Source organism: Chanodichthys erythropterus, chromosome 14 (assembly GCF_024489055.1).
Source record: "Chanodichthys erythropterus isolate Z2021 chromosome 14, ASM2448905v1, whole genome shotgun sequence".
Taxonomy (NCBI): Eukaryota; Metazoa; Chordata; class Actinopteri; order Cypriniformes; family Xenocyprididae; genus Chanodichthys; species Chanodichthys erythropterus.
In genome coordinates, this window is record NC_090234.1 from 17,480,014 (window position 1) to 17,495,985 (window position 15,972).

The window sequence follows — 15,972 nt, forward strand, 5'->3', positions numbered from 1 at the left end:
GGAGGGGAAAATCGGGCAAATTCCTGTAGTGTGAGCCAGGCATAAAAGTCACTTGTTTTTTATAACGGAACTCTGTCCAACAGTGACCCCTGCAGGTAAAGTTACAGCGGGAGTCCGCGTGTCTCTTGCCTCCCCTGAGCCCATTGACTTTAAACAGACCCCCTAAAGCCTGCGCTGGGTTTGGTGGGGGGTAATTGAGAATGAATGGAGGAAAGTCACATGAGAAAGTCACATCGCGCTATGATTGGTTATGATTGGATATAACTGGATAGGGATGCGAAGTTTACAAAATAAATATATTGTTTAAATTGTCAAGTCAAATTTATTTATACAGCGCTTTTTACAATTGGTAATTGTTTCAAAGCAGCTTTACATATTAGAAGCACAGACAAAAAAGAGAAGTGGTTAAAAATAAGCTGTACAAGCAAGCTTGGTAATGTGTAACATATACAAGATGGTGCAACATTAAGCCAATGTTGGCTGACTCCCAGGGATAGAAAAAAACCCCTAGGAGAAAAACCCAGCGTGCTAACACTGGGAAAAAAGTCCTAGGAGGGAAAAAAACTCTTGGAAGATATATATAATATATGTAAATGGATATGGAGATCAAAATCTGAATTATACATTTTTATTATTGAGATTAAAAATAGATTATATATAAATATATGTAAGCGGATACAGGGATTAAAAATCTGAATTATAGATGCAGCCAGAACTGGATCTGTAGGCCCATTGTCTCCTGGGCTACGTTGTAGTCAGGTCCAGACACAGGTTCTCCATCTGATCTGGATACGGCCTGGATCCAGCACCCGGCAAACCTCAGGATAAGCAGAGAGACAGATATTAGCGTAGATGCCATTCTTATTCTGATGTACAGGTATATCTAGCGTTATAGGAAATGTTCTCGGTTCCGGCCGACCTAATTATTGCAGCGTGACAATCCTTTAACGGATTTGAAAAATGTTAATGTATTGATAATGTGTTATGTGTATGCAAGAGCAAAGAGATGTATTTTTAGTCTGACAAATTGTTACTGCCTTAAGTTATTATTTTGGAATAAATGTAAAAATGCGTAAAAACTTGATGAAATTTATAAAACTTGGTTTTAATAATTGGTTTTAATACATTAAATTGTGTAAAAATACAAAATAGAATTGTATTTGGTTTCTCTTTTTTCTCCAAATACAATTCTATTTTGTATTTTTACACAATTTAATGTATTAACCAAGTATTAAAACAAAGTTTGATAAATTTAATCAAGTTTATCCAAATGTATATGTGTGTGTATATATATATATATATATATATATATATATATATATATATATATATATATATATATATATACCCAGATATTGGCAGTATAAGGGCTGGCGGACCTAGCCTTTTCAGCACTAATTTTGAGGGAAAATATGCAGAATAAATTTACACACGTTCAAATGTATTAATTAGAGCTGAGAGTAACTCCCTTTTATTGAGTTGTGTTGTGACGGCAGCTAATTATATTTTACACACCTTGGCTTTTGACCTCATAGAGTCAGACACACTGTTTTGAACTTGTAAATAAGGTCTCCTATTCTAATAATGTCGTGTCAGAGCCGGGGGGTGGGGGGTTGACGCCTTGACAGTCTGGTCAGTCAGCTTGGAAACTTCTGTCAATGATCAACATGATTGTTAAAAGTCTTCTCTCTAACTGTAGCCCTGTGTGAAGCACAGGTTAAACTTTGACCTCGGAAAAAGCGTGAAGGAAAGAAAAACAATGTCGGGCTCCTAGTACGCTGCATGTTGTCCGACGATCGCATCCCCCCAGGAGAATCTCGTAGAAAAGTGTGTGCGAGAATGCATGTGTTTCCTTTCCATGGCTAACAATGCAGCTCAGGAAATATGTCAGAACAAAGACCAGACACCCAGGCTCTTGTTCTCAGTGTGCACTGCTGAGGAGGGCTGGGATACACTCATAGGCAGAACCGTGACTGTATATGCATGAATCCAGTTCAGCTGTATGATAAAAGTGAGGCTGGACTTGTTGACACCTGGAGGTTCTTCTTAAACTGACAGGACAATCCTCGCAGAAGGCCGTGCAATGTCCCTCTGGACGGTGAGTTGCTTGTTGACCTCTCTAACTCTCCATATGGGCATCATGGAGCATTGTAGACTTAAGTCTAGTGAGAATTGATGTCAGAATGTGTAAAAAAGACATTTATTTCAAACATAATATACTGTGGTGTCCAAAAGTCTATGAAAATTTAGATTTTTTTTTGTAATCCTGGAAATAAAGTAATTAAAAAATAGGTCTTAAAATGATCATGTTAAAGTTTTTTTTATACAGATTATGAGATGTTCTTGCAGACTAGAGTAATGGCTTTGCCATCACAGGAATTAATTACACTTTTATATATATATATATATAGAAAACATAAAACAAAATATTACTCTTTTCTGGTGAAGTTAATGCAGCCTTATTAAGCATAAAAGGTTTATTTCCAAAATGTTTAAAAATCTTACTAACCCTAAACCTTTAAACATTTTTATAATATAATTTGTAATGAAAATTGCTGTATTAAATTAGAAACGGGATTCGTACAATCATGGAAAACATGGAAATGTCAGATATTTATTTATTGATTTTTCTTTTCTAGTCATGGAAACAAGTAAAATTTTATCATGGAAACGCTTAGAAAGTTCTATAGTGAAAATACATTTTTCTGGTTCTGCTCTGCTGTAAAATACTCCAACAGCTAGAAATTGATATTGTGTAGAATAAAACTCGCAAGATATCAAGAGTAGTTTTTTTGTTATGAATCCATCAAAACAATTCACATAATGGTCTGAATGATTCATTAGCACACTGATCCGAATCAAAGGTATTTTAAAATCCATATCGAGATTCAAGAAAATAATGTATTTTTATTAGTGTTCTCAGTCTTTGGACCCCACTATAGATTTAGAGAATGGATTTATTAAGGCTGATAAAGACAGGAAAGAAATTATGCTGTATTTTGATATATTATTAAGTAAAGTAGTGTATTAAAACTGAGTCAATTGAATTATGTTTTGCATTTTTACAGTTTAGACTAGGGTTCTGGTAATGGTTCATGTAGTGTTATTTCAGTGTGATCCATAACATTACAAAACAAAGGCTACGACTGTGTGATAATACACATTTAAATTACAGCCCCTCCGGCTGTGTTTTTCAGCTCTTGTCTTATCTATGAATCTTGGTTAGGAAAAACAAGATACAAAGAGTAACCGACACAGCTCCAAGTCCTGACTTGTCAGTGAGGTTTGCTACAGAACAGGTAGAACTACAAACCAGTGACGATGTTCCTGTTTACTACACCAACCAATCCAGGACCTCTTACAGATTGCAACAGTCTGGAATCATTGTTTGTCTTTTTTGTTGGAGGGTATGAGCCTTTCGCAGTTTTCCTGTGATGTCTAAATGTGTTTGTTTGCGAATGGGGTGACTCTGGTGACAGCTTAAGGTTGCCAAGTTACTCAAAACTGAATTCTGGCTGCTGCTACCTGGTACAGGATTTTTCAAAACCATTCAAGTTGAATTTATGATGTCTCTAGGATAGAGTAATCGGTTTTAGATTCCTTGTAAACTATAGCTTTTGGTTTTGTTTTTGCTTTCTGGCACCTAGGGTTGAGCGTATGTACTCGGAAATGACACCTTAACAATGATAATATTATTTAGAATTTTATTTGTTTTAGTACTTGTATTTTTAGTTGGAGTTGTGAGTTTATTATGTGTGTACTAGGGATGGCTCGATACCACGATTTTGTCTTCGGTACGGTACCACAATCTAATACCGATATATCAATATTAAATCGATATCATACAGGGTCTAAATTTTGGCGCGGATATTGCAGATAATTTTACTCATTCTCTGAGGTTTTGCATTTACAAAGAGGGAAATTACCGCAAATGTTTAGGTCTGAGGTATCGTCGGCGATACCACCACGTTTTTTTTCTTACCAGTGTGAAAGAGACTCAAAATACTCTGTCAATGTTGCACATACAATTAAGAGTTATACACCATTTTAATCTGTTGAATATCTTCTTTTATTTGTGTACACTCAAACAAAATGTTGTGCTTTTTGCAAAATAAAGAAAACTAACATGATGCGTGATCTCTCGTCTCCCTCTGGAACGAAGTCCAATCTGATAGTTCTCAGAAAATGAACTGTAACTTATGAATACTAATGACAAAAAAATTAGTCTTGTGTCTAAAAAAAGTTGAAATGTCAGACACTTTGCATCATAGAAATACATTATATTTTAAAGAATATAATAGAATACCATTATTTTAAATTGAAATAATATTTCACAGTACTGCTGTTTTTCTGTTTTTTTGATATACACCATGATGAGCTTGAAACATGATCACAGAGGGTTTTTTTCACAGCCTACCTGACTGAAAGGCCTCATTATTTATGCAGGTCATTACAGCTCATTATGCGATTCTTTTGTCTTCTCAGGTATAAATAACCCATTATTCATGATGATTCACGCCCCCACGCATACTGTGTTTCTTGACAAAAAGTGTCTTACAAAATTTAAATCTCTCTATTGTTTTATATGAAGGAGTAGGCAGAATAGTTTTTATATAATTTTGAAGCAAAAACTCTAGTCTACATCCTCCAATACTCAGAAGTCTTGTGAACACATAATATAATAATAATATAATATTATAATAATACAATATATATTTTTTTGGCCTTATTTGAGTGACTTAAGTTTTTTGTTTTTTCAATAACCACGCATAAACATTATACAAAAATACAAACATGTACATACATGTTCCTCACATATTATGGTAGCCTAGTTTGTGCTGAATACAGTGTAATGACACTTTTTCCATTAATATTTTTATGAACAACTGAAAAAAGCACAAATGTCAGGGCATGTCAAAACTTCTCCAGGCCCCAAATCAGCCTCAGACTCCATAGGGTTAATAAATGAATCAACACAGATTATCACATCAAATCAGTTAATTAAAAACTTTCTTGTGAAGTAAATTCAGCAATACTTTCTCTCCCCTCTCTAACTCTCAAAATGAGCAAATTGCTTCTGGCTTCAAAAGACATTGCGTCTGTACATAAGCACACTGCGATACAACACTCTCATGACTGTTTCGGACAACTGACAGAAATAACTTGCCCATGTTTTTTAAACATTTTTAAACATCCAAGCAATTTTATAATTCAGTAGAAACGTACTTGGTAACAAACTCTTTGAGAGATGGCTTCTTTGCGCTTATACAAACAAACAACGCACACACAAGCCACAGAGAGCTCGCACATTCCAAATTAAGTTTTTACCTTAAAGGATTAGTCCACTTTCAAATAAAATTTTCCTGATAATTTACTCACCCTCATGTCATCCAAGATGTTCATGTCTTTCTTTCTTCAGTCGAAAAGAAAGGAAGGTTTTTGATGAAAACATTCCAGGATTATTCTCCTTATAGTCAACTTCAATGGCCTCCAAATGGTTGAAGGTCAAAATCACAGTTTCAGTGCAGCTTCAAAGGGCTTTAAACGATACCAGACAAAGAATAAGGGTCTTATCTAGCGAAACGATCTGCCATTTTCAAAAAAAAATACAACTGTATATGCTTTATAAACACAAATGATCACTTTGCACGTTCTTACGCTTTCCGTATTCTTCAAAAAGATTATGCAGTATGTCCTACGCCTTCCCTATTCTACTTATTATGTCTTAGGTGAATTTAAATAGTTTAATAGTTTGTGTCAGCGCATGTGTAATAGTAGCCGATATCGAATCTGTGAAGCCAAAAATACATGTTGCTGTCTGTCACTAAATAACGTTTGTAACTTTAAATTAATCGTAAGGATTTACCTATTTAATGTATTAACAGTGACTCTCCAGTGTTATTTTACATTGTTTGCTTTATTTAATTTTTGTAACTAGCATCTCTGTACCTGCAACTACTGTTAGAACTACCTAAACCTAAGTACAAATATTATGAGATTTAAACATCATTGGTTCAAATGCACGCTGGAGCTTTCGTGTTATCTAACTGATATGATCTCATGTACGTGCGTTGATCAGTGTTAAAAGAAAATAAATGTCTAAATTAGATCGTTTGAATGATGCACTGACTTGTCTATCTTGAATTGTCTTGTACAAGTCAGAATGAGCAAGTGACAGATGCTTGGCAAGGTTTGATGGTTCTTCATTTTTATAAGCAAAGTAATTCCAAATTATAAGTCTACTTCTCTCTTTATTAATTAGTTTTGGGTGTGTTGAGTGAGATTCTACTGCTTTATCCATTTTTTTGGATTTTGCGTCAGTTTGTGTAGCACACTGTCACCTAGCGGTGAACTTCGGAAAAGCAGCATATACCGAAATCAGCAAAATCATAATATTGTACCGTTTGAAATAAAATTTATACCGGTATTTTCCCAGTACCGCTATACTGTGCATCCCTAGTGTGTACTGAACAAGAATACTCTTCACATATTGCTAACAAAAGTTGCTTTATTGACCTTGCTTAGATACTCTGGCATTTGTTCAAAACCTGTTCAGATGTTGTCCTAACTTTCAAAATTGAGTCATCTAAACAATGTTTTGCAAGGTCCCAGCATGCATAGTATAATAGAGGCCAGCTAGGAAAGAGCTGTGCAGGTATACCTCACTGTAGTAACTGACGTTAAAAGCTGTGATGCCATGCCCTGAGACGTCCTTTCGAATCCCACTCGGAGCTGGTCGAGTAGGCAATGGTGCCGTGACCCATATGGAAGGGAGGTTTGGGGGGTGAGTGTAATGCAGGTCAGCTAGTAAGAAGTTCCTAATAAAGAGTTCCAAGGTAAACCTCACTCTAGTGAAGACATTAGAGGCTGCGATCCCATGTCGGAGACGCCAGTTCGAATCCCTCTGAGCGGGTCGAGTAGGACCGGTTGCATTGGTGCCGTGACCCGGATGGGTGGGAGGTATAGGGGGTGAGTGTAATGGAGGCCAGCTAGGAAAGAGTTCCTAGTAAAGATTTCCAAGGTCAACTTCACTCCCCTGGCTTATGCCACCCCCCCAAGAAATACGTGCTAATTTGTACATTAGGTCTAATAATTGGTGCGTTTTACCAATTCTATACATTGCCATTGCTGTGCAGTTTGAAGGACAAACAAAAACCTTTTACATTGGGTGGAAGTAACTTTCAACTGCAGTCCTGTCATTAGGACTCTTCCCCACATTGTCTACTTTGTCCATTAACATCAGTTACCATCAGTCATGTTGGTTGGTCTGAGGAAATAAGCTGCTAATGTACAAGAGTTCACCAGCAAAGGTTAGAAGCACAGACCATAACAAAGAGTCAGATGACAGATCCATGAAAAGCCGGAGGGCTTTGAGTGTGCCGTGTACGGCTTCGGCACAACTGTTTTGATGTATCTTGATGGCTTTGTGTTGTGAATGTCTCAAATTCCTGGTCACAGTGCCTGCAGGTCATTCAGAGGGTCTATTTAACCCCTGGGATGGTCTTTATGTGCACTTCACACTATAGGAGCCCACAAGTGAAGCGTGTCTGCACAAGTGAGGCATGTCTCCTTGGTCGGGTCCTGCTGGAGGTTCTGCCTCTTAGTGACGGGCTTTATGGACACAGACTGAGGATCAAAATAACAGCCTCTTCTACACAGTCACTGGATGGTATTTCTGATCTACTGGCCAAAACACTGACCTTTGAAATTGCTCTTGGGAAAGAGGTGGTACGGCTTCTGTTTCCTCTGTTGTGAGTCTTTAATGAGAATTGACATTGAAATAGTTTTGGTCAACAATGACGCAGTGCTTTTTTTTTTTTTTTTTTTTTTGTGGCTGAATTTCTGAGTTACTCAAAAATATATTAAAATTGCTGAATGATGAACATGTAAAAGTCAAAAATATCTAGGTGGTGTAACTGACCGGAGACTCATTAAACATAGGGATGCACAATATATCGGCTACCATATTGGTATTGACCAATATGTTAATTTTTAATTTTATTGTTATCGGCCAGATAAGAAAATTTGGCCAATATATCAAAGCCGATAAATAATGGATTATTTCCTTCAGCTGAGACAGATGTGCACTGTCCACCAATATGGTTTTGAACTGCTTGAAATATGATTGAAATCACTTAAAAAAGGAAAATACAGTTAAGTGCAACATGTGCAGTGCTAGTCTGTCATACAAGCATACAATTAAATGAGAACATTATAATTGTGTGCTCGGTACATGGCTTTTAATGGTGAAACTATTGTTTTTGTAATCAGGCTCTCAAAAATTATATAATAATTTATCGGCCAATATATCGGTTATTGGCTTTTAAATATAAAGATTGATCAGTTATCAGTATCGGCCAAAATGTTCATATCAGTGTGTCCCTAATTAAAAGGCTGAAATTGGTTGGGGGGGAAACAAACTTTTAAGTAGTTTTGATCTAATTAAAGTTCAGGAAGTGATGTGAGAAGAAAAATATCAGTTATATCAGTTTTAACCCTTAAATGCATACCTCGGGTCTTTAGTGACCCGGGACGTCATTCACTACCCTCCTCCTCATTCATTTTTTAAAGTTAGACATCAACCTACTTGGTATTCCAATTCATTATAAAGAATATAACAAGAAAAAAATCATAAAATTATAAAAGAATGCCTATTTTTGTATTCATTTTTTGTAAAAATTGTATAGGGTTGAAATAAATAATAATAATAATAAAATAAATAATAAATAATAAGAATAAAACGAAATAATAAGAAAAACATGAAATGGCTCAGCGATTTACTGCAGAGCAAGTACTAAACGCAATCAAATATGACTGTAACTGTTACAGGATGAATCTAATGAAGCTGTTAGCGATCAAAATATTTATTTTGAAGATGTAGAAAATTATATAGTTTTGAGAATACGTTTGAGATAGCGAATCTCATATTCATGACCTCAAACATAAAACTAGCCCATTATTTGCTGAATTTACTGGCAAATGAGCTCTGATGAGAACAGTGATGATGGTAGGGTTGCACGGTGTACCAGTACTATGGTAGTATCGCGATACTAAAGCTTCAAAATACTCGTGATGCCATTGTATTTTTTAAACGGTAGTATCGTCAGTACTGTAAGGAATGTTGTATATGCGGCAGGTACACTTTGGTTGAACGTGTGCCTGCAAACACATTACAAGAGACTGCCATTGACTGTCTGCTGTACCCTGTGTAGTAAATGCTCTGTAGAATTAGCGCCTTATTGTTTCCTGATGCTTCAGTTAATTTTGCAATGAGATAAAGTTGCGCCTGCACGTTGTTGTTCACAGTGCATTTTAACTGAATGAAGGGTCTGAAATTCACTCAATTAACATCATAAAATCTTTATATAAGAATGAATTCTCACAGTTTTTTCCGTTGCTCATTTGGCCACTTCTGGAAAAGATTAAATAGCTTGTTTCTAGAAACATCTTTGCGAACACGATTCAGACAAATGCAATTCCATTCATCAATAAGTTATAGCGGGTTTGCACTCGATTCTTATCAATCATATCAATCGTGATTTTATAATTATAAATGTATTATGTTTTAATATACATACTGCTCTCCAGTCAGGGTTAGATATTTTAAGATAGGCTGGCAAAAATGCTCCTGATAGTTCGTGACACGAGCAAGAGCGCTGTTTTTGTTTCGTTTCTAAATGAATCTGTTTTTGAACAAATTGGACGAGTCACTGACTCACTAATCCATTCATTAAGACAGTCATTTGCTTCATTCCTGAATGAATAAGCCGTTTTGAACGAATCGGTTGAATGATTCATTGACTTAATCATTAACACTTGCTGCCACCTACTGGCGACTTTAGTCTCCCATCTAAAAGTAGGTCTATTCTATCATTTTTTTCCGCCAACATTTTTATTTCTATATTCAGATTTTTATATTTTAAACATTAATATCATAACATTATTTATGCAATTGTAATTGAAGTGTAAATGCATGAATGCTACATAATGTCAGTTCATACAGCTTCTGTGCAGTGCTAAGATGAATTTTGTTTACAATGATTCATTTGATTGGTAATAAAAGCCTGTTATTCATTCTTATTAATGAAATATTCAGAGAAAAATCTGGTCTGTTTTCATATTTTTATGAAAGTTTGGTTCATTTTGTATACTGCATGGTATCGCGATACTACTTGGTATCGTGATACTTCAGCTGGTATAGTATCGTAAGACATTTTTATGGTATCGTGACAACCCTAGATGATGGCATAAAACATGTGCTCAGAACGAGCCCTTTCAAGCTCCAAAAGGCAACAAAATAAGATTTATTTTATTCTTCTGTAATTGTTACTCTAATATCAGAGGAGTTTTATATTATCGCGACAGGTAGAGATCCTTCCGTGTTAGATATAGATCCGGGTCGATAAAGACCCGACTATGTAAGAATGATTGGCAAAACAGTCATGCATTTAAGGGTTAAATATTTTTATCTTTTTATGACATAGCAAGGTTAGTTATGGTTTTACAATGTCAAATTAAGTAATCCTAAGAAAACCTAATGGTATTCATGATTCAAAAATGTATTTTGAAACTTTTACGGTGTGTTACAAGTTGTAAGCACAATAATTGAGTATCATTTTTTTTTTCTATTATAATTTTTTTCCCTAATTACCAACATGAGTACAGATTACAAAGATTTTTTCCTGTTTTTCTTATCCTTCTTTTCCTATCCTTCTATCCATCTTAGACATCCTTATCTGTCACTGAGCCTTTTATTTGTTTCAGAACAGATATCTATTCTATTTATCATTCATAGAGTGGAGTATTACGGGTATTGATGTTTATTTTCCTCACTGTCTTGCTCTTTCTCTTGGATGCATACACAGACACAGTATTTCTTTCCCATAATAGTACTAATATGATATTTGTGTTTGTGATTCAAAGTCATCCATGGAGGTTACAGTGGGACGGGCTCTTCCCTCCCTCTCTTGGCTTAATGCTTCAGTCACGGGCCAAAACTCTCAGCCTCTGGCAGTGCGGCACACTGCAATGTTCCAGCTAAGAGAGTAATGGGATTAGCTATCTCTTACATAAAATGCTCCCCTGGCAGCCCTGCATGCCCCCCGGCCATTCATCAATGTGGAAAGACACAGCAGTTATGAATACAGTGGAACCAGAATGCACTAGAGAATAAACGCATAGCAGTGCAGTAAATGAGTTTAGAGCGCAGAAGAGCAATGTGTTTTCACAGGCAACACTGTATTGATGATCTTCAAACATTCTGGTTACAGTTATTATAACTTAAAAACATGAATTTTTTTAAGGTTTGAAAATTCATTGGTTCTTTTTTGTATAGGCCGGTTTACATACTGGATTGTGATTGGGTCTTTCTTTCCCAACAGAACCCAACACAAAATGCGTGCTGTACAGATCCACAGATATTAAGATGCTGTCCAATGTAGATAAACTGAGAATTATTATTTGCATTTTGAACAATATTAAAATTCGATATAGTTATCTAGGCATTACTACATTATAACAGAAAGCATGAAAGACGGATATTAATTTTGTGATTTGCTAAAGACTATATTTAACAGTATTATTAAATTATTAGTATTAATAAAAAATAATTTTAAAAGAGTGCTAGATGACATTTAAAATAATCTATAAGTAAAGGTAGAAATGAGTGTGCACTATTAAATATCCATTATGGACCTGTAAAGAAAAACATTAATATCAGTTGATAAGCACTATGGTACCGATATATTTTACTTCCCTGGCATGATGAGTGTTATAACAACAAAGCAGTGTGTGTTTGCATTTATATTGTTAGCATCTTCTGAAACCTCACAGATTCCCATGAGGAACAGCCGACATCACTCAACAATGGATGGTGTTTGAATGAGGGATGAGAGAGACTTAGTGCCTGAGACCCTCAATGGCTTTTTATTGCTTCATTCTCTTTTTTCTTAATGGAGAGGATGTGCAAGCACAACCTTCATTAAACGTGTAGATGATTACATGGCAGTCTGGGGGTCGAGTCTGAATGACCCCGTTATGCTCCTCTTGTTCAAGCATTGTCCCTGTGGGGAAATCCTCGGGAGCTGATTAGAAACACCCTCTATTAGAAATAAGGACCACAAAATGTCACAACAGCCACACAGACATTTTAAAAGCAAATCTGCTTTCAAAATGCTACACATACTGTATGCGGAATAGGTTTAATGATTATTTTATTTTATTATTTTATTTTATTTTATTTTATTTTATTTTATTTTATTTTATTTTATTTTATTTTATTTTATTTTATTTTATTTACATTTTACATTTTGCTTTTACATTTTTATTTTTAATTGAATTTAATTTGATTTTATTTATTTATTTATTTTATTTTTTAAAAGGTAATTTTATTTTATTTTATTTTATTTTATTTTATTTACATTTTACATTTTGCTTTTACATTTTTATTTTTAATTGAATTTAATTTGATTTTATTTATTTTATTTTTTTAAAAGGTAATTTTTATTTTATTTTATTTTATTTTATTTTATTTTATTTTATTTTATTTTATTTTATTTTATTTTATTTTATTTTATTTTATTTTATTTTATTTTATTTTTTTATCAGGAAGTGATTATAAACACCCTCCAGTAGAAATTAGGGAAAATTCGGACCACAACATGCCACATGACCAAGACACTACATGAGTGGTAATGATTTATTATCTTTGCTGTGTTTTTGGTTCAATTTTTTTCTTTTATTTTGGTGTGTTATTATTTACATGTCATAAAAAACAGTAAGTCAGCTAGATGTTAATAATAAAGTATCACTGATTCAGTGAATAATTCGCTAGACTGATTCAACCTGATAACTTGTGAGTCTTTTTTTATTTTTTTTATTTTTAACACATTAAGAGTTCATGAATCATTTTACACTGGCCTTAAAGAGACGGGAAATAAAAGTGTCTCAGCAGAGAGTGAAAAGAGGTGCCGCAGCAATGTGCAGTATGAAACAAATGTGTTTTGAATTTTAAATTATGTAAATGTATTCTAATAGACTCCAAAAATATATTTTTTTAGCTAGTAAGTGATCATAATATGGGCAGGAAACTCTGCCTGGCATAGCTGACGGTTCCTTAGTGAGGATGAATCTCTGTTAGGCTGTATGCTTGAGTTCCCACACTCTCTCTGATTAGTTTTCATTCAATAGCGGGCTTAAATAAGCACTGTTCAGGTGGAGGAAGAGACCCCATGAGCCATCTTAGAGCTTTGATAAGACACTGCCACCAAATATCCTGAGTGAAGAGAGTTGAAGAGGATATTCTTCCCTGTTTTCCTCCTCTTTGCCTTTTCTTTCCCTCCCTTTCCCCTCCTTTGTGCAGGTTCTTAAAGGCCCACACAGAAATGTTCAATTTCGAGACAAAAGGAGTCCAATTAAAGCTTCATTGTGGGGCTGCTGTAGCCCAGGATGCTTTGGCTAATCCTGCTACCCCTCCTCCTATTTTCTTTTCTCCCTCTGAGGGCAGTTTGAGAGTGTTCAGTAGTGATAAAATTATGTTTTGCCTCACGGTAGGCCATTTTGGGATAATCGGCATTGGCTGATGATAACACGTCTATTAGGCCGATTAACAGAAGTAGTAGTTCCCCCTTGCATGTGTTTCAAAATCAATGAATAATGCACGTGATTCCAGTTTAATTTCATTTATTATTATAAATATGAATAATTTTTTTTTAACATTTTTTATATATATATATATATATATATATATATATATATATATATATATATATATATATATATATATATATATATATATATATATATATATATATATATATATATATATATATATATATATATATATATATACAGTACAGTCCAGTCCAAAAGTTTGGAACCACTAAAATTTTTAATGTTTTTATCTGTTTCATCTGCTCACCAAGGCTACATTTATTTAATTAAAAATACAGTAAAAAACAGTAATATTGTGAAATCTTAGTACAATTTAAAATAACTGTGTACTATTTAAATATATTTGACAAAGTAATTTATTCCTGTGATGCAAAGCTGAATTTTCGGCATCGTTACTCCAGTCTTCAGTGTCACATGATCCTTCAGAAATCATTCTAATATGCTGATCTGCTGCTCAATAAACATTTATGATCATTTTCAATGTTGAAAACAGTTGTTTACTTTTTTTTTCAGGATTCCTTGATGAATAGATAGTTCAAAAGGGCAGCATTTATCTGAAATACAAAGCTTCTGTAGCATTATACACTACCGTTCAAAAGTTTGGGGTCGGTAAGAATTTTTATTTTTATTTTTTTGAAAAGAAATTAAAGAAAGATTTAAAGATGCATTAAATCAATCAAAAGTGGCAGTAAAGCCATTTATAATGTTACAAAAGATTAGATTTCAGATAAACACTGTTCTTTTGAACTTTCTATTCATCAAATAATCCTGAAAAAAAATATTGTACACAAATATTTTGTACAATTGTACACATTAAATGTTTCTTGAGCAGCAAATCATCATATCAGAATGATTTCTGAAGGATCATGTGACACTGAAGACTGGAGTAACGATGCTTTGCCATCACAGGAATAAATTACTTTTTCAAATATATTCAAATAGAAAACAGTTATTTTAAATTGTAATAATATTTCACAATATTACTGTTTTTTACTGTATTTTTAATTAAATAAATGTAGCCTTGGTGAGCAGACGAAACTTCTTTTAAAAACATTAAAAATCTTAGTGGTTCCAAACTTTTGGACTGTACTATATATATATATATATATATATATATATATATATATAATCAGTATTCATTTATTTGCTTTGTAACTTATTTTAGTATCATTTATGCTGTTATAGTATTTATTCATATTTCAAATGGGCTTTTATTTCATTTTAATTTTAGTTGAAGTTTCACAATTTAGTGCTTTTGTTATGTGCTTTTGATTATTATTATTTTTATTTTTTTATTTTATTTTAAATATTTCCATTTAACTTTTAAACCAAAATTATTACCTTGTCAACTAACTAAAAGGAAATAAAGTTTAAGTTGATGTTTTTCATTTAATTTTATATATAATTTTAAAATATTTTAGCCTAAATTTAACAGAATTGATATATTTAATATATAATAAATGCAAAAATTATCATCCTTTTAGTGTATGCTAAATGATTAAATGGACAAAAAATATTTGTGATAGTCATTGTGATGTTGCTTAATTTTATGTAGTCTACATCATTATTGGGGAATTATTATTTGATATATTATATAGCCCTGTTATCCTCCCTACTCTCTTTTCAATGGTGTCGGCCATTGAAAAGCCTTTATCAGTCTAATTCTAGTGTTTAAGGACCATTGAAAATCTTGCCACTACTTTTTGTCTCACAAACAAGTGTGAATGTCAGCATTTTTTGCGTTCTACATACTTATGCATATGTTCCTGTGAGCACATGCTCTGGGTTGCTTAATGTTGTGTATTTTATGCATGAATGCAGGTTTTCAAGAGCAGCTCTTCTTTGATGGAATCTGGGTCCTTTGAATGAGAAATTTCTATTAATTAGTCAGACGCTTGTCATGTGTCTCCATTTGTAGACTGTTCAATCCTCTGAATGGCTTTAGGATCAATAGGAGGAGGTGAAAGGGTAATTGATTTCATCAGTTACTGATGTTATGTTGAGGTTTGCATCTATTTGTATATGTAAAAATTGGTACAGAGGTGTATTAATGTGCAGATATTGATATTGCTTTGGTTTAATATTATTCTCACTGTAATATATGCTGAACTGAGCATTACAGTTAAGGGAAATCTATAGTTGCTGCCTATATAGTGTGTTTCAAATCAGTCCCTCAGCATATCATATGATGTCATGGTGGTTCGCCAGACCTCAACATTCTTGTACTGACATCGCTATGAAATATTGGTTAGAGTTAAAATGCAAAAATGAACCTCCTTTTTGCTGTGCACACAGAAAATG

At 33.8% G+C, this 15,972-nt stretch overlaps 1 protein-coding gene across 4 annotated transcripts in view; it reads left to right on the forward strand.

Moving 5' to 3' along the window:
- The window catches only part of tns1b (tensin 1b), a 293,434-nt gene that overhangs the window by 38,128 nt on the left and 239,334 nt on the right, over positions 1-15,972 (forward strand). Inside the window, exon 1 of one of the 4 annotated variants that reach the window (XM_067408604.1) lies at positions 1,400-2,098. The exons of the other annotated variants lie outside the window; for them this stretch is intronic. Within the exon in view, the coding sequence (XP_067264705.1) occupies positions 2,084-2,098 (15 nt within the window). The 5' untranslated portion in view covers positions 1,400-2,083. Of the gene's footprint in view, positions 1-1,399; positions 2,099-15,972 lie in introns of those variants that run through there. 4 annotated transcript variants of the gene reach the window in all.